The following is an 18,822-nucleotide window of genomic DNA, read 5'->3' as shown; positions in this document are numbered from 1 at the left end:
CAGTCGTTTGTAGTCCTCGTCATCAGTCATTGAATGTACATTTACAAGATGCATCCTGGTCATATATGAATCCCGCTCAATCGTAGAACGAGGCTATTCATCCACACTCCCCGAATTCTTCGGCGCCCCATTCTTCCACCTCTCCAAACTAACCTCATACGCCCCGCTCGCCTTCCATGCACTCAGAATCAAATTCACAATATGATCCACCCCCTTCCCATGCTTCACCACCGCAAAAACCGTCGGCCCCCCTTCCCTCATCTTCGCCGCATCCCTCTCCATAACCTTCAGATCTGCCCCCACCGCCTCCGCCAGATCAATCTTATTCACAACCAGCAGGTCCGAGCCCGTAATCCCCGGCCCGCCCTTACGGGGTACCTTATCACCCCCCGCGACATCAATCACATAGATGATGAAATCCGCCAGCTCCCGCGAGTAGTTCGCAGCGAGGTTATCCCCGCCGGACTCAATCAGCAGCAGATCCGTCTGGAACTGTTTCTGGAGCGTCTGCAGCGCGAGCAGGTTCGCGCTGATGTCCTCGCGGACGGCGGCGTGCGGGCACCCGCCTGTCTCGATGGCGCGGATGCGGCTAGGCGAGAGGGCTTTGTGCCGCGTGAGGAACTCGGCGTCTTCGCTGTTGTTTAAACACGAATTAGTATTGCGTATAGCAGTAGCCGCGGAATAGCAACTCAAACTCACCGGGTGAAAATATCATTCGTCACAGCAGCAATATTATACTCGTCTCGCAGGGCATGGCAGAGCGCGAGCATGAGCGCGGTCTTGCCGGACCCGACTGGTCTGAATGGCAATGGGGCGTTAGTATATAGCGTAGACTAAGCCTACGTAAAGTGAGATAAACTCACCCTCCAATACCAATGGTAAAGGCGCGGTCCTTCCAGTCGCGACCTTCGATCAATGGCATCTCGCGCTGCAGGTATGAGCCCGGCCCGTCGAGGATCTCGTGGGAGTGGCCGTGGCCGTTGAAGGGGTCATCGTGAGAATGGCTCACGCCGTGGTCGTGGGAGTGGGAGTGCGACATGGTGTTTTCTGTTGGTTAAAAGTGATGTGCAAGGGAAATTCCAATGCAGAAAGGCGAGAAAAGTGGTGGGCTCCATGGAGGGGGCTCCTTATCTCCAGGGTGAGGGGCAGCCCCAGATAGAGCTGCATGGGGGGTACGTGGCCAAGGCGGCCGACTCCGATGACATTACATGAGACATGTTACTTTGTTTGAACCCTTGATAAGGCTTGATTCATAGTGCCAAAGTCATCTCGAATTTGTATCTTAATTATATATTTCAGTCTTCGCAAGCCATAGCAAAAACCGCCCGTCTGTCTGCACATGTTTAAAGAACGTGGCGCATATCACCGATAAGTAAATTGGTCCCGCAAATCTAGTCCGTCGATCCCTGTAAGAAGAGCTACAGGGCCACGGTCTGAGTCAAAGTCAGAAGCAAGATAATGGCTATTCGTTCGCATCCCCGTTTTAGAGTCACACAGCTATAGCAAGCAAACGAAGCAGAGAAGCGAATCTTCAACAGAGCAAGCACCTGACGCCAGATCAAAAGATGGACTGTATAGCACGGATATCAGAAGCAAGCGGACTAGCGTTCAATGTCAATTATTGTCAACGCTTGGGAATCGAGCTCAAAGACCCAAAAAAGATATCATTCCTCGGAATCGTCGAGGAAAGCAAAAGCTCATAGAATGTGCGATCCAAATCCAGATTTAACAAGTCCAAGCCAAAAGCCTCAGATGTAAAAACGACCAAGTAGATAAAGTACATTAGGCTGATATCACTTTGTATCAGGAGGCCTCATATTCAACGTGAAAAATTGCCGTGGGAATTCAACTTGCGACTCAGGACAAGAGATGGACATGGTGCCATCCATCTCGCTGGTGTGATGAAGACAACCGGTACCGAGTAGTCGCTAGCGGAATCGCATGCGATGCAAGAGCGGAAAAAAGGAATCGAACAACATGTAATAAAAAAGCGCACCATCCGATATATTCAAGCGACGAGATGAAAACGAAACGCACCCAGATTCGTAAAAAAGATGAGCAAGAAAAGCCTCAAACAGGTATCCTATGGTACGCCAGTTCCCCGCTTCTTGAGACTGAAATGGAACGGTAATGAATCAATAAAAGGACAAGAAAGGAGATGAATGAACCCAGGCGGAAACGGAACCCATCTCTAATATTACGCAGTACCCTTCTGTCTTTTCCCGCCGACCCGAGGACTGGCTTTAACTTTGGCCGCACCTTGGGGAGCAGTTCCATTAACTTCGGGACCACCAGTATCGTCGTTCTCCACCTTGACGGTACTGGCCCGTCGACGCTTGTTGGTCACTTGCGGGCTGGCACTAGCACTGGTGGCCTGGCCAACGTTGGGCTGCATCTGCCCTTGTTGTACCATGCCAGGAGGGCCGGCGAGATGGCTCTGGGCCGGACTCGGGTGGGCCGAGAGGTGAGGAGAGCCTTGAGCGGGCAACCCGAGATGAGCCATTGCTGGGGATGCGAACTGATTGGGTCCGTTCATTTGGGGTCCTCGTAGATTCTGGCCTTGCTGCATTGCCGGATTCATGGGGCTGGGCATGAACCCCGGATTGGGATTTTGGCTCTGCAGCGTGTTCACCAGATTCCGTAGTGCTTCAGGAGGCGAAAATTGCGGGTTTTGCTGGGAGAATTGGAACAGCATCTGCATATGCGAGATGGTCTCCGCCACTTCTAAGAAACTCATGACCGCCGTTGGCACCCCATTTGCCGTCACCATAGACTCGGGCAGAGACGGTGCGGCTTGCTGGGCCTGCTTCTGCTGAGCCCGTTTGCCCATATTCTTGGAGACTTTCGGGCTCTGTCTCTGCTCTGACAACTCCAGCGCCTGTAGCTGGCTCCGTGGAAGATACTCGGTATGATTCATCACAACAATGTCAAGCATCTCAATCTTGTTATTGTGATCGAAGTGAGCGATAAGTGTCCCATTGGTGAATAGCTTTCGAAAAGTTAGAAACGTATCCCCAAAACCAAGGCGAATAGTAAAACAAACCTGAGAATCATTGGTGAACCAGTAGATAAACGACGTCCTGCGACTCTCCACAATGCGACCACCATTGGGCGAATCTCTCTCGCGCGCACCTTCAACCAGCATCTGAATCTGACGGATTCTACTCGTAAATTGAGTCAGATAATACCGTGCTAGGGCCGGCGTCGAGATCTCGAATTGTTTCGAACCCGCTTGGGGATTGTACACCCCTTGTCGGAGAACGCCAACCGGAGAATAGAATTTATCGACAAATGCTTGCCAATACAGCAAATCCTGGGCTTCGCCGCGACTCTGTCGTCAAGTTAGCACAATCTCTAACCAGCACTCGCATATTGCGACAAATTACGACGTACGCTAAAGTTACTCAGATGCTCCGCAAAAGTGAGCAAGGCCAGAATCGAAGTGCCTTTCATGCTCATCCTCTGCTGCATCATCATGGCGGCTTGATTCTGAGTCTGCTGGGCCTTCATTTGAGCCTCCTGTGGAGTCATTTGTTGCTGCTGGCCTTGCGGTTGTCCCTGTTGTGATTGTTGTTGCTGGGGCTGCTGTTGCAGTGGTTGCTGCTGCTGTTGGGGCTGCTGGCCGTGTTGCTGAGCCTGCGGCAACTGTTGCGGGGCCGGGTTTGGTGTCGGATGCGGTTGGGGAACAGCACCTGGCTGCTGCTGAGGCTGACTGGAGTGAGGTTGAGGAGGGTTCGACTGAGGCGTGCTGCTTCCTTGATGTGGTGGAGGTTGCGGCTGAGGTGTTACACTTTGAGCATCATGCATATTCTGGGGATGTGCCGCATGACGCTGCTGCGGTGTATGCTGACCGGGTTGCGCCGCTGCTGCTGCGGCGGCGGCGGCGGCTTGTTGAGCTTGCTGGGCTTGCTGGGCTTGTTGAGCTTGCTGCGCCTGGTGTGCTTGTTGCGCTTGTTGAGCCTGCTGCATAGCAAAGAGCTGTTGCTGCTGTTGCTGAATGTTCTGAGGGCCATGAGGCATTTGTTGAAGGTGCATTTGTAGATTTACCGGTCGCATTCCCGAATTCGCTTGCATGGCGGCTAATTGAGCAGCGTTTAAACCCTGAGTGCCATTGGGTAATGACACTGGAAGACCTGCATGCTGCTGTTGCTGAGCTGCTTGCTGCTGCTGAAACATCATGCGCTGTCGAAGGATCTGTTGTTGGTGCTGGTGTTGTTGTAGCAATTGAGGGTTATTGGCAACTATTTGAAATCAAGTCAGCAAGAACAGTTTACCCCCTCCGGGTTGACAAATGTTCAGCAAAGAAACAAAGGACGTACATGTTTGAGCAAATTGCGGTTGTTGGAACAGATGCGCCTGCGCAGGCCCCAGATGAGAAAGTGCATGAGCCTGGACAGGACCACCAGGGCCTGTCGTTCCAGCGCCTGGAGGCATTCCCATCATCTGTCCTCCTTGAGTGACTTGAGGCCCTCCTGGCGCCGAAACGCCCGGGTGCACCGCTTGCACCATCCCGGCACCAGGATGAGCGTTAGGATGTTGTCCTGGGGCCATTGGATGACCTGGCGGCAGGCCAGGATGTTGTGGCATGCCTTGATGGGCAGGAAATGGCTGCGCCATCATCATCGCTATGCAGCGAAGTCGCCGAGATCGGGACTCCTAAAATCGGTGAAAGGGAGAGATGGTGACACTGAGGATGGGACAGGACTGGTGGATAAAATAATAAAGTAAGAATATCGACAATTTAGATTGAAGGGCGGACGTCTGTCAGAAGTCAAAAAGAGCGCGCTCTTTGACGTGGAGGAACGACAGGCCGCTTTTAGCGTCGGGGCGGAGGCCAAGACGCAGCAGTCGGGCGACCGAACCTGCGTCGTTATCGTTGAGAATTAGACAAGCGTCGTTGGCGCATGGATTGATCCAAAAGGGCCCTGGTAATCTCTAGCCACCAGGCCACTCGACTCCTATATTATCGAAAACCGAAATTGGGTCAGTTGTCGAATAACGAGGGCCAGACCAGAGTTGCGATAATAAAAAGGATAATACAATAACGATTGGGATGGGTTTAGGAGGCCGGACGGAGATGTGGAGGGGCTAGGGGCCAACGAGAGAGTGAGAGCGAGAGAAAGGCAGACGGGCACCCCGTCGCGATCGCCAGGTTCGATGATCGCTCGTTTCTTGATCCAGAAAACAAACGCTGGGGGACTGACTGATCGGATAAAATCGAAAAACACGAACAATACAAACCACGTACAACTTTCAAAGAAAAGCTGCCCCCAAGTCAAGGTGGATAAGGTTAGGGGGGGATCGACCAGAGGGTAAAAATCAGAAGAAAGGCAGACACTAGAGTCCCCCGTCCCTTTGAGGCTTTTCGTTTTTGCTGGACGGCGACCGTCGGCCAGCGCGAATCAGAGAGGCCGCTAGTCCGTATGGGGTAGGTAGCACGTGACTGTCGGAAAAAGGTTGTTGCTTGTTCCCGCTGTTTCTTTTCTTTTTATTCTGCCTTCTTCTCTCCCACAGAAAGAATCTTCCGTTTCATCTTCTCAACGCTGTCGACAATAAATCTCTCAACTTCTCGATTTCTGAATATGAAGATTGGATGATCCATGTAGAAATGCTTGGGTCATTGTAATGGTGTGCAGAAGGAGGCTGAATCACAATGCATTGGTTCTACATCCTGATGCATAGTCATACCACTGCTAACAGATCAGGTCACATCTGAAGATCCCCTCATGGGACATTTGACAAGGTCAGTCTACTATTTCCATTTCTTCCTATTGTGATCATGGAATACATCTTCGAAGATGACAAACCCTTTTTTACTTCTTTACTCTCCGAGTCGCCCTTGACGAGACATTTCGGACCTCCCTTTCCCGGTTGGTCTGCTACTTGCCAGTATATTTTGTCTGAGAACTATCTCAATTGCTCTGTGTTTGCATGCCATATAGTCCGAACTATCTGCTAACTTCGGATCAGTGTAGTGCCGGTATCGAATGTCGAAGAATTGAGCCGAACCATACTGTTACATTGTCCACCTGGATTCAATTACCTTGCCATCACATAGAACAGCCGCTATATAGTCATCAATGTCATCTTGACTTCAGTTTCATTGTTGGATCTAGTAATAGTAAATCCTATACATCTTCCGCTTCTCGCCGATGTACGGTCACAACCCATGAAAACCATGTAAGGTAGTGTCGATCATACGTCAGCCCATTATTACCCTTGATTTTTACTCTGTAGATCATCCTTGTAGCTCTGAAAATGCTCAACCAAGGTTGTACATGTGATCCTGGACTGTAGGCCAATTGAGTTGCTATGCATATTTCCTGCAAAACCACAAAATATCTAAAAATCCAAGCCGCAAAGCGTTGTTCAGCTTGCTCATCTTTGTCAGCCATCAAACAAAACCTGTACAAGTGATATCACGTGACTACACTCTCCGTCGGCAAAAAAGGATCAGCATCGGAGCAACTGAGACAAACGTTCTTTGCTCACGACTTGGTTGATGCAGACGTTTGCGATTCGCAACTCAGCATAACCTCATACCCTAGTTCCGGTGGCAGCACTTGCCCCGGATGTATTCGTCAATGGTACAGGGCAGGCTACTTACGTCCCTCGCCCGACCCTGCCGCTTCGTCGCCCATCGCCGCTACCCCCCGACTCTCGCCTCGTCTGCGCGTCGCCTTCATCTGACGCCAAAATGGCTGTCGAGCGCACCGTCTGATCCCAGCGACTCTCGCAACTCGCCTCCGGAAAGCGTCGCTCACGATATTCCCGCACTGAACTCGGAACATACCCCGTCCGAAGATGCTGCCTCGATAAGTCCGGCGACACCAACGGAACGAGTGGTGAAGAAAGATCCGGGTCCCTATGGGTCAGGTGTACGGAGGGCGTTAAGGAACCGGAGACAAGGCAAAGATCTCATAGCTCCGGTAGCAACTGTCCCGCAGTGGTTCCGTGAACGAAATACTGTTCTGCATGGTATTGAAGGACAGACAGTTGCGCAGGCCCGACAACAGGTTGAGATACGTCGGTTAGAAACGGAGGAAAAGAACGCGGAAGCGCATGTCCAGTCCCAGGGTGGTGATGGAGGCGACCCGTTACCATCTCAGACACAAAGCGACACAGGCCATCGGTATGTCCTACGCGAAGCGCTATGGGAAGAGCTATGCGCGTCTGCAAAAGCAGGCTTACGACTCCCACCACCCAAATACGCGCAAGAACCTTCGGCGCAAAAATCGCACCTCGTTCTACAATACCCGGGTGCGGATGGCATCTTATTCTTGGATGCGGTGGTGAAAGGATTAGCCCAGGAGCTAGGCGCCGATGTTGTGACCCTGGATGCTCAGGACATTGCTCAGCTATGCAGTGAGCAAGACATGGCGGATAGCGGGGCGACGTCGCCTATCAGGTCGCTAGGCTACGAGGTCTACCGGCCGTCTATTGCTGAATCGTGGCAGGATTTGGGAGACAACCTCAACGAGAGTGAAGCAGACGACACTGACTTTATCGACGCTCCGGTGCCGCCGAGGAATTTCCGACCCGGCTTAAAGGGAGCGAAATTTATCACAATCTCGAGCGCGAGTAATAACGGTGATATTCCATTGCCGAGTATTCTTGGGCTCAAGTCATTAATGACCTCATTCAATGGGCCTCTGGATGGTACAGCGGCGGCACAAAGCCCGAGTGATCGAGTCGAAGATAGGCGGCTTCGACTTGTTCACGAGCTAATTAGCTCACCCAGCAAGCGGTCCAAGCCAGTATCTGAGACAGAACCGCCGTCGGAGGCTCAGGCTGCCGCCGTTCGCGACCTCATCGTGCAGGTGCAGGACTATGGGGAAATCCAGGCGACACGTGAAGGTGCTAAGTTTATTACTCTATTGCAAAAAGCTATCATGGATCGGAGAAAGGCCGGTACTCGAGTTCTGTTCATTGGCACCTCGGCGCAGGAAGTCAGCCCCGATTCGGACTCAGCGAGACTCATGCAAAATGCCTTTGACGACCATTTCTCACAAATGCTGGTCATTACACCGGGAATGGAGTCAAAAGTGGTGGAAAAGACCTTTACAGAGGACCGCAAGAGACGTACGCTGGACATCAACATTCGCCACATGCAGGATATGCTTCGTACTCGACTGAGTGAGAGCGCCTCTGCAGTCAAAGATGCCATTTTCGAAAATCGTTCTTGGCCACTATCTCCGTCCGTTGTAAAAGAGTCCGGTTTAGATGAGCGCTACTGGCCTTACAGCCAGATCCATTGGGCGACAACACTTGCCCTTGGAAGCGTCGGCCCCAACGAACCTTTGGGCTTCGAACACATCCAGCGTGGTATTGAGATGATGCACAAGACGGACCAAACCAAGAATGACTGGCTACGAGAGAGGACGCCAAAATCCACACTTGAGACAGGTACCGATAGGGAGCGTTTATTGAACTCTTTGCGTAAAACCTGCAACTCCCACGAGAAGAAGTTGCTGAATGGCGTTGTCGATGCCAACAATATCCGGACAACATTTGCCGATGTCCATGTCCCACCAGAGACCATCGATGCTCTGAAGACGCTGACTTCGCTGTCCCTCATCCGGCCAGAGGCTTTCACATATGGGGTGTTGGCTACGGACAAAATTCCAGGATTGTTGCTCTACGGCCCGCCAGGTACCGGTAAAACCCTGCTTGCAAAAGCCGTTGCTCGGGAGAGTGGTGCGACTGTTCTGGAGGTCAGCGGTTCCGAGGTGTACGATATGTACGTTGGCGAGGGCGAGAAGAACGTCAAGGCCATTTTCACTCTGGCGAAGAAACTCAGCCCGTGTGTGGTCTTTATCGACGAGGCAGATGCCATTTTCTGTTCCCGAACGGGAGCCAGTAGTCGGACCTCGCATCGGGAGCTCATCAATCAGTTTCTCCGAGAGTGGGACGGAATGAACGACATGTCTGCATTTATCATGGTTGCCACCAACCGACCATTCGATCTCGACGACGCCGTTCTTCGCCGTCTCCCAAGGAGACTTCTTGTGGACCTCCCCACGGAGCAGGATCGGTTGGCCATTTTGAAGATCCACCTGAAGGACGAGACGCTCGATCAGTCGGTCGATCTAGCTGAACTGGCTCATCGAACTCCTCTTTATTCCGGCTCTGATCTGAAGAATCTCTGCGTTGCGGCCGCTCTGGCCTGCGTTCGAGAAGAGAACGACCTGGCGGCCAAACATCAAGGCCCCGAGCCGTACCAATATCCAGCGCGTCGCATATTGACTCGGGCGCACTTTGAGCGCGGAATGGAAGAGATCAGCGCGTCGATCAGCGAAGATATGTCCTCGCTGTCGGCGATCAGGAAGTTCGATGAGCAGTACGGTGACCGTAAAGGCCGTCGCAAGAAGAGCGCCGGATGGGGATTCATGCCTCTCGGTACGGAGCAGACTGAAACGGATGCTGCACGTGTCCGGACTTGAACGTATTCCATCTGGTCTGAATTCTTGGGTAATACTCGTTTGGATTAGGAGAAATACATGGGATGGACTCGGGATTGATGTGACGACTTGTGTACTATTAGCGACATGGTATAGATAGATAGGACTTGTACTAGTATTCTGCCTAAAAAAGAGTATATATTCATCATATTCTGCGTGCTCTTTCTCTTAAATACAGTATGAAGTGCAGTGATAAACGTATCGACTATTGACGGCTGATCTGCCGGAGCCATCACGCACAAAGTTTGGACTTTGTTTTGTCGCCATGACATCGTCGAATCTCATCTCCCGCCCCCTTCAGTTGCTGCAACTCCGCCACACACAACACACCTCTCCCACTCTAGGAACCCCTTGTCTCTAATATTGTGCTCTACGGGTTCCACGTGGGTCACAGCAAGGGGCGTGCTCGGACCCGTTTCTAATATACCTTGTCGATCAGCCCACACGACCCTCCGCAGCCCCTCCCCTCACCTCACCACCCCTTCCCTCACACAAAAGCCTCCCACCATGTCAGCAGAGGCACGCGACGCAGCCATCCGAGAAGCAAAACGGCACGTCTTTGAAGTCGTCCGAAACGACTGGGCCTTTGAGCCGTCGTCGGCCGCTTCTGGCGCGCCGGCATCGGCCACCCCCGCCGCCCCCGAGCAGCAATGGCTCGAATGGCGACTCCGCGAATACGACAGCTCCGGGTCGGAACTAGAGCCACAGGATGAGTCAGATAGCCATGGAGGGCTGGACGGTGACTCGTCCGATTCGTCGCGGGTAGTGACTGCGCGGGAGCGGCGGCGCAAGCGGCGCAGACAGCTGGAGGAAGATGAGATGCGGTGGAATATCGGATTGCGGACGTGGGTTGAGAGGCGCGATGCGTGGACGGGGGCGCGATTGAAGGAGGATGTTTTGGCGACGGAGGACCGAGAACGAGGCGCTGCCGTGCATACTCCGGGGGAGACACAGGCTACGGGTGCTGAGCGGGACGGGACGGCTGATCTTGTTGCGCGGACGGGGAGCTCGCTTGCGATCGCTGAGAAGGAAGGGGAGCCGCAGCAAACGCAGGCGGATCAAGCACTTGATGAAGCGGCCAAGGAATCAACGGAGACGGGCCTGGCCGTACCAGGCCCAGAGTTGTCCTCGCATGAAGAGCCTGTCTCTCCACCACCACCTCCGTCTGCCGGCGAAGACCGCGACCCCCTCATACCTGTCGCCCCATCCTTCATCCCCGTAAGCAACCCCGTGCGCGCTTCAATCACGCCTGCCATGTATCCGTCTATCTACTCCAAGGTGGTGGTGCAGGCGCTGACGCCCACGGTACCCATCAACCTCGCCGATGTCGTCAAGGCCATGGTGCAGGGATGGAAGTCCGACGGCCAGTGGCCCCCAAAACCGACCTCCATCGTCCTCCCGGATGACTCTATCGTGCATAAGAACGGCAGCGCCGCAGGCGATGCACAGGGATCTCACGAGTCTAAACGCCGTTCAAGCGTCGTCGGCGCCGTGAAGAAGGTATTCCATTTCTCCGGCTTCCACTCGAACCCGTTCCATCGCCGCGGCTCGAGTCATGGCAGTCATCCCGAGGGGCACGACGGGCAGCCCAAGGATGGAGCGCCTGACCCTCCGGGTGCTGGGCATCCGAGCAAATGAGTTTCTAGATTGCGATTCTGCTGCGTCTGCTGTGATGAACTTTGACTTCGGATTTCACGTTCGGGTTGCATTGGACTGGTGCTATGGACGGTCTTTGGCGAACAGGATGCATCATCTGGAGTGGCTTATGTTTTACTCTGTCTATGATACGTCTTCTTCTTCTCCTCCTTACTGTCATGAGTTATGTGACGATCAGAAATGGACGACTCAGTGCTATATATGGGCCGGTATAACCTCTGTAGCACGAAACCACTATACCAAATCACCTTGGTATTCGACTCGATAACTGCCATAAGCACGAACCAAAGCACGATCCACCCGCATCAACTAGGCTATACCTAATTTCCAAGATCATATGCCCGCGGGCAGCATAATAACCATATCTCCTATCTAACCCGCCATACCATTAGAACACGCACGAAAAACTCTCTCCTCACAATCAGTCGCTCTACACATACCAATATGACCACATCTCAATGAGATAATCTCAGACTTAATCTGCCCATGGGTAAGTCCACCGACCCGCCCATATACCTTCCCATCTCCCAGCCCAACCCAGATATATATATTATCCACAGGTACTACATCACCTCTCACAACCCCCAAAAGCAGTTACATTCTACAAAAAGACCTACCCAGGCGGCTCAAAGGACATCTTCAGCATCATTGGAAACCCTACTTTCATAGACGGGGTCCCTCCCGCCGCAAGTATCTTTCTGAGAATTGGTTCAAGAGTTTGCAAGTCATTATTTCATTCATTTAATACAGTTGTCGTCTCATAATCTATATAGGGCATAAAACATCCCAGTTCAAGCGCATCCGACACGGAGTATATACTACACAGCTGACGAGTACAGGGCTGGTTAATCTGCCTCATCAAACAAATCAACGGCCCTCACCGTATCCAAAAAGGTCTGGACAGCCTGGTTAAACGCTGCCACTGGTGTGCGCTCAATCTCCGCCGCAACTGAAGGCTCAAGTTGGACTTCCTGTGGCTGGTGACCGCCACGACGAGTGAAGTAGTACTTCCCCTGATGCCGGGACCAGCTGTCGTTGAGATAGGCTTGCAGCTCATGGGTTGCAGCATTGCGAAGATCGCGGAAGAACGACGGGACAGCAGGGTTCGTAGTGTCGTCATTATCGAAGGCCTTAAATGAGTGTACCACGCCCAATACCTCGCTCTCCAGAGGCTGTTCACGAAGGGAGGACGCGACAAAAAGAACAAGTCCACGAAGTGCACCGATCTGTGAGACGGCACATCCTCCGGCATCTGTCGCTCGATCTATGTAATCCACAACTGGGATCGCGGAGGTAATCATTTCGACAAGACTAGTAAGTGTGGCAATCACAGCAGAATCGGTAAGCATGCGCGGGGTTCCTGTGATATACCGAACGGCTTGGTAGGATGATCGGAAGACAGCACCAAGAATGGCCAAGACAGAGGACCGACACATTGCATCCGTGATATCCATGAAAAAGAGCAAGTCTTTAAAGACGAGAGACACCGTCTGTATAATCGGTCGACTGAAGAGCCATGCGGCAGGATTGCTGAACGCGCATTCGATATAGGCGGAAAACACGCATTGTAGGAGGACTGCACGCAAAGTAGGCTTACACGGGTCTCCAGTCTCGTAGATGTCTGCCATGGACTTATGGAGCTGGTCAACCAGATATACTTGCTGCCCATCGATGGCTGCTCTCTCCGATACACCCTGGACAAACACAATCAAGGTCTTCACTACCTTCTCGGAACACAGCTTCGGTTCGTAGCTCTTGAGTCTGGCGACAATGTAGGTTGGATCCGCCGACGGGAGTGGGAAAGAGGTAGGATCAGTGAAGAATGAATCAATAGGGCAGATATCCCTACTGTACTGTTGCAGGAACCCAACGATCCGATGAACAAAGTCAACGTAAGCTCCTTGTGCGCTGGCTCCTCCATTGCCCAGCTCCTGGTAGTTCGCCTTCATGGATGCCATCATCCGCTGGATCAGTTCTCTGTAGTCCCGCCTCGTACTTGACAGCTCCCGACTTTCTGTATCTTCCAGATCCTGAACGTGTACTCGCATATTCGAAAGCAAACTTGAGAGAAGTGACAACCTTCGTTGACTGAGATCCTCCAACGATATCGAATACCGATCAATCTGCCGATCTTTCGAGAACGGTAAGTTGTGCAATAACGGGTCCGTGGTGTCGAGGTTTAATAGCGCCTCCGTGAGACGATGCTGGAATTTTAGCATCGATATCCGTTCTACCAAGCTGGACAGCCACATGCTCAGTATCAGAAGCCTACACTCAGACAGGCATTGTGGGTCTCTCTCAATACAGCTTGCAAGGAAGAGGGGCGTGAACTTTCTAGTCTGCACAGTCGATCGGAGCGACGACCACGACTCTCCATCGTAACGACCGAGATAATTATCCCAGTGTTTCAGCCCGTGCTTCACAAGAACCGAGGCGATGGAAGTCCAGCAATCAACGACATTCAGGAGTATCGCATCTTCAGGACAGTGATCTTCGCCAAAACAGTTCGACACAAGACGGGATACTCCAGGAAGGAAAACCGATCCCACGTGCTCAACACCTGTGCCTACTGGAGGGCTTTCGTCCCCGTATATTGCTTCAATGTCAGTCCAGTCCCCATACTCTTGGCTGTCTTCGTCAACTGGAACTGTGGTAGTCTTCGCCGCAGGGACGGGGTTCGTGTTACACTTCTGAAGGTAAGCAATGATTACCTGTAGCGCCTCAGAAACTACAGCATTCACCCGAGCCACCCTTGGATTGAAAAGACCCAGAATTGCTTGAATAGGTGCCTTAGATACAACGACTCGCGCATGCTCCAGCGTCGGAGCCGCACGAACAGCGTTCTGTAGGACACCGAGAGCCATGGTGAGCAACGATTCGATCTGCCTTTGGTTCTGAGAAATTGTCTTCTCAACCTCTTCGTGAGAGAAGCTCTTTTCTATAGCGTTCTGAGCTTCGATCTCCTTCCGTGCCAGGGAGTGCTGTTTCAAGAACTCGCTGAGGAAATAACAATGCCAATCGGCAAATGGCTCCAGCCCAGATAGGTCCTCATCGGTTGACAACTTGAACCGCACGAGTCGGCTCCATGCCCGAATGCTGATGTTGCACGTTTCACGATGGGAAATGGCAGGCTCAACAAGAGTCTTGATGATCTCCAGTCGTGGACGACATCCATCAGGAACAGCAAAGTAAAGAGTGCACAGAAGATCATGATGGTTCCTCACTGCGTCCAAGTCCGACTGAGAAATGGGCTTTTCCTTGGGATATCTTCCATCGTGATTCGGTAGTAGTCGCCAAGCGAAATTTCGGATCTGTTTCTTGTCACAGGACAAGGGCAAGAATCGCAGCCCGGTTGCCAGAATTTTCAAAAAGATATGATAGGATGGGTCGCCTGGTTGGACGTCAAAGGAAGGGCTGCGGTCGAGTTCATCAAGAAAAGAAGGAGACTTGTAGCTCTCCTCGAGCTTCAGATCGTAGAGATGCCTTTTCGCAAAGAAGTCATACAGGAGTTGCATTATCGGCCTGCAATCTCGCCAGCCCCAACCATTGATCAGATGGTAGCATCTTCGGAAAAGGGCTCTGCAGTAATTGTTGCATGAGATTGGTTGCGTTTCAGCGTTGGTGTCGTAGTTATCGAGAACAGGTGAGAGCAATCGTTTCACCATCAACCAGTTGTCATGGGCTTCCCGGAAGCGTGCTCCAATCCTGACCAAACCACTGGAATCAAATTCGTTGAGCGGCAACGTGGTGAATAAGCTTTGCCATCCATCCTCGAAACCATCGATATCGCTTGAGTTACTCAAATTCCCTCTAGCTGACAAGTAGGCTTCAGCAATCAGCTCCCCAAAGCACCCTTTGAGTTCATCCATGGACTGCAAAACATGTCGCACGATCACATAAGCCTCGATGACGGATTGGTCCGCCTGAATGCCCGCTTCACGCTTTGTAGGATATTTGCTGTCTTCAAGGAACCTGCGCATCTGTATCTGCGCCTTTCGACTTGCAATGAACCCCAGAACCCGTCTGGCAGCAAACTTGACCATATCTGAGATCTCATGGACAAGCTTCCCATCAACAAGAGCATGACAGGCTACCTGAAACGCTTGGTTCGCGAACACCAGATTGTAGGACGCAGCTTGAGTGAGATAATCCCTCTGACGCTCATCACTCAACACCATCACCGAAAGTTGCTCGTTCAGCTTTGCAATGAGGCTCCGGGTTCGTTTGACAAATCCCATCCTATCAATCGGATCCTCAAAAGACAGGTGTTCCGTGACGTACTGGACCAAGGACCTGTACAATGCACAAGCGTCGTGGGAGGCCGTTCCTTGATCAACGCTTGCTGCAGTCTCAGAGGCGGCCTTCTCTATCTCTTCAGTCATAACGTCAAAGACTTGGCCGAGTTCAGAAGAGACCGTGTCGTTCCAAGGACCCCACCGGAAACACTGGTCTCTCAATTTGATGCGAGACAGGCCAGATTTCACATCCATATTCCGCGATTCGACCTTAAGAGAGCGCGAGAACTGGCCACTCCCTATAAATGTAGATTCATGGAAGAATGTGCCAGCACAAAGAGGTGTGATGTCGAAGTCAACGGTGTAGGTGCGCCGAAAAGACTTTAGTCCGTTGCCAGTGCTGATTGTAGAACGCGAGTTTCCCAGAACAACACCGTCTGCCGGCATAATAGCGACGGAAGCTCGAGTGTCAAGTCCCTGACTATCAAGCGCACCAAGGTCCAGTCGTCGTGGCGGTCGTTTCTTCAACTGACGTCGCCTATTATGACTTGGAGGTGTAGGCGACGCATCAGTGGCGGCGTTCGGGATCTCGTCAGAAACATCTGATTGGACCTTGGTAGGGAGAGAGGGTGTGAGACTGTTTGCAAGGTAACGATGAAGTGGTAAACTCCGGTGTGTCGGGGGTTTGTGTCGGTAGTCTCGATTCAGCAGTGCAAGGGTTTTCTGGAAGAGTGACGGTGAAGCAGAGTTTCCGCCAGAGTCTGCTATTTCGGGTTCTGCTGGGCGTGGGCCGTCCCTCTTCAGAGATGAAACGGCAAAGTTTCGACGGATGACCCATTTCCTACCTTGCTGCCCAGACGCAGGCGTCGGACGCGACGAAATGTCCATTTCTGTGGCCGGTGCGATAGCTGGGACATCTGGAGGCGTCTCATCAAGAGCATCGTCGGTCATATCAACTTGAGCCGTCCTCTTAGGATCTGACAAGAACCCTCTCTCCTTCGAGTGGGGACTATGATTGGTGACGACGCCTGACTGATTGACAGGGCGGTCCAACAATGGCTGTCGCGCATAAAGCTTGGTCTGTATTTGTGGCAATTGCGTCTGCCGAAGCTTTCCTTTCCGCCACTCGCCCAATGCCTTGTTGGCATCCTCCGTGTCCAGTCGCGATCCCAGCTTGATGAACTTGCGGGATGGGCTTCTCCTGCCCATATCTTTGCGGGAACGTGCTCCCCGCGCGGCCACCCTCAAGAATTGAGGTTGTTCATTTCGAGGCCGATGAGCAACGTCTGGAGCGTCTAAAATGCCTAGTCTAGGGAGTCGGCGGGGCGCAGCCCTCTCCTTTCGGTTTCGGGCTCCATATTCTGGATCGGTAATTCTTGTCTGTCGCTTCAACCGTGGTCTTTTGGTGTGACTATGCGAGTGTGAGCCACCTGTTTCCGTCCTCTGGCGTTTCTCGCTCGGCTTTCGACTTCGTGGGCCTGTCGGTCCCCGAGGTATTGGCGGGAACATGTAGTCTATATGATCATACTCAGGGATGTCGTCTCCGGCAATATCGTCGTCAATTGGCAAGTCGAGCTCAAATAACTCAGCTAGCTTTTTGTGGGCGTCGGCAGGCATGTCCCCCTCTGCTCCGGTACTTTCACCACTGTCATCATCCGCAAGATGACTTAACGAGGCCAATGGCTCCCTAGCAGTTGAAACCATCCTCGAATCATTCTTTTTCGTGATCTTCCTGGCAACACCCTTAGCGTTTTCTGTTCGATGGGATGCCAGTCTATCACGCTGTCGCTGCGTGGAAGGGAGATTTCCCTGTTTCTGGTTCTTTTGGTCCAGTCGCAGCCAAGATGCCGGCAGTACGCCTTTGATCTTGCGTTGTAGAGCCCTCACTGCGACTTGCTCATCATCTTCTTCAGGTGCACCCTCATCCACGTCGGAGTTCGGTTGGCTCTGGTTAGTGGCTCCTCCATCCACCGACACCTGTTCGTCAGGGCCGGCCAACCAGTCCGTCATGTCAGAATCTAGAGTATTTCGTCCATTGACTCGAGGCTCCGTAACCGGCGTAGTTAAGGTCGGCGGCGTGAATCCAAGTGGGAAACGGAATCCCTCTGCCTGCTGACTGGTTTGCGTTGAGGAGATGCTGCCTGAGCGTGGAGGACTTGGTATGTTGTAGATAGAGTTATTTTCAGGGCGTGCAGGAGATTGGCAGATGACCACCTTCGGCCGGGCCGCATTTCTCAGAGAGCGTCGTTCAGCGTCTTCAGGTCGGGATACCCTGCGCCGTTTTGAAGGACGAGCATCTGGTCCGTTCGCTAAATGGCCTTGGAGTTGTGGGTCTGCTAAAAGACCTCGCCGATGTAGAGAATCCTTGTGAACGTGTCTATCAGGCAGCGGTTGATCCATTGTTGGAGATGATGGCGGAAACTGAAAGTCTTCAACGGGACTGCTTGAAGGAGGCTCGAAGTCCTTGCTTTGACTTTCGTCGGCTGTATCATGTACAGCTTGATGCAGAGGTACCCGTACGGGTTTCAGGCCTCTGGCTTTCATGAGACTCCGGTACTTCGCATCTTCGAGCAGGTATGGGTGTAATTGGATAGGATTCCGCTGTCTCAATGACCTGCGCATGGGTTGTGACATCTCCTGTAGTATATGGTCCGGAATCTCAAAAGGCAACAGTGGCTCGTCTCGATTCTGGGGAGCTTGGGATTCTGTGATTTCTGTCCCCTTCTGCCCCTCTTGTCTATCCCGTAAACTATCATCGTCTTCACCAATACGTATCGAATGAAGGGATGAGAGAGGGGAAGAAAGAGGGGAGATATTGTCATTCTCGTTCAGTAGCTGCGTCCCAGCTTCATCGATAGTCGGCGAGTTCTTCTGGGTTTCGGAGTCCTTCCTCTTTGAAAAGTAAGTGATCCGTCTCCGGGATGGCTGCAAATCGAACTGTAACTCGTCTGGGGAACTGGGAATGTCCCATATGCCGGCCTGCGGTTGGGTGCGAGGCGTTGACGGAGTGCTGGGATTCGTGGCGGTCACACCACTTGAACTCGACGAAGAGTCTGCCACCTTTCTCGTCGCAGGTGCATTCTGACTTGCCGGATTTTTCTGGTTTCCTTGAACAGAGCCAGAATCACCTTTAGATGTCTCCTTCCTTACGTCCACCATCGTAGAGTCCTCCTCTGCCTTATCAACCGCAGGCGTCCTTTCTCCAATATCCTTTGAGCCCAATACCACATTCTGAACACTGTCGGTACCATCGTCACCAGGCCCATCCGAATCTCCCTCGTTCGCCTCATCGTGTGCCGCCGGCACAGTGAGCTTCGCAGTGGGCGCAACAACCTCTCCAGTCCCTCCATCAACATCCTCAAACCTCCCATTCACCACCTTTGACTCCTGACTGTCAAAGTCAACTTCCGAGTCCGAGTCCGGTACAAATCCTCGTTCACGCCATGATTCCATTTGTGACCCTGGCGCTG

At 52.4% G+C, this 18,822-nt stretch overlaps 5 protein-coding genes across 5 annotated transcripts; 2 read left to right on the top strand and 3 right to left on the bottom strand.

Annotated features, from left to right (window-relative positions):
• Positions 1 to 93: 93 nt before the first annotated feature.
• On the bottom strand, positions 94 to 1,039 carry ALT_3805 (urease accessory protein UreG; the record flags this gene model as incomplete). Its single annotated transcript, XM_033563280.2, has 3 exons — positions 94 to 634; positions 700 to 798; positions 864 to 1,039. The coding sequence occupies 3 exons, from the start codon at positions 1,037 to 1,039 to the stop codon at positions 94 to 96; spliced, it is 816 nt and encodes a 271-aa protein (XP_033419171.2).
• Positions 1,040 to 2,197: 1,158 nt separating this feature from the next.
• On the bottom strand, positions 2,198 to 4,587 carry ALT_3804 (LIM domain-binding protein; the record flags this gene model as incomplete). The annotated part of the gene is made up of 4 exons (XM_033563281.2): positions 2,198 to 2,989; positions 3,044 to 3,331; positions 3,394 to 4,241; positions 4,320 to 4,587. 4 exons carry the CDS (start codon positions 4,585 to 4,587, stop codon positions 2,198 to 2,200), a joined length of 2,196 nt encoding a protein of 731 aa, XP_033419172.2.
• A 1,985-nt stretch (positions 4,588 to 6,572) lies between these two features.
• Positions 6,573 to 9,443, top strand: ALT_3803 (ATP-binding protein; the record flags this gene model as incomplete). The annotated part of the gene is made up of 1 exon (XM_033563282.2): positions 6,573 to 9,443. The coding sequence occupies one exon, from the start codon at positions 6,573 to 6,575 to the stop codon at positions 9,441 to 9,443; it is 2,871 nt and encodes a 956-aa protein (XP_033419173.2).
• A 525-nt stretch (positions 9,444 to 9,968) lies between these two features.
• ALT_3802 (DUF4050 domain-containing protein) lies at positions 9,969 to 11,099 on the top strand (the record flags this gene model as incomplete). Its single annotated transcript, XM_033563283.2, has 1 exon — positions 9,969 to 11,099. One exon carries the CDS (start codon positions 9,969 to 9,971, stop codon positions 11,097 to 11,099), a length of 1,131 nt encoding a protein of 376 aa, XP_033419174.2.
• Positions 11,100 to 11,962: 863 nt separating this feature from the next.
• Positions 11,963 to 18,805, bottom strand: ALT_3801 (Mus7/MMS22 family protein; the record flags this gene model as incomplete). Its single annotated transcript, XM_033563284.2, has 1 exon — positions 11,963 to 18,805. The coding sequence occupies one exon, from the start codon at positions 18,803 to 18,805 to the stop codon at positions 11,963 to 11,965; it is 6,843 nt and encodes a 2,280-aa protein (XP_033419175.2).
• Between the last annotated feature and the right edge of the window lie 17 nt (positions 18,806 to 18,822).

This window comes from Aspergillus lentulus (genome assembly GCF_001445615.1).
Source record: "Aspergillus lentulus DNA, contig: Alt08, strain: IFM 54703, whole genome shotgun sequence".
Classification (NCBI taxonomy): domain Eukaryota; kingdom Fungi; phylum Ascomycota; class Eurotiomycetes; order Eurotiales; family Aspergillaceae; genus Aspergillus; species Aspergillus lentulus.
The sequence above is the reverse complement of the archived record's forward strand: the minus strand, read 5'-3'. Positions and strand labels throughout refer to the sequence as shown.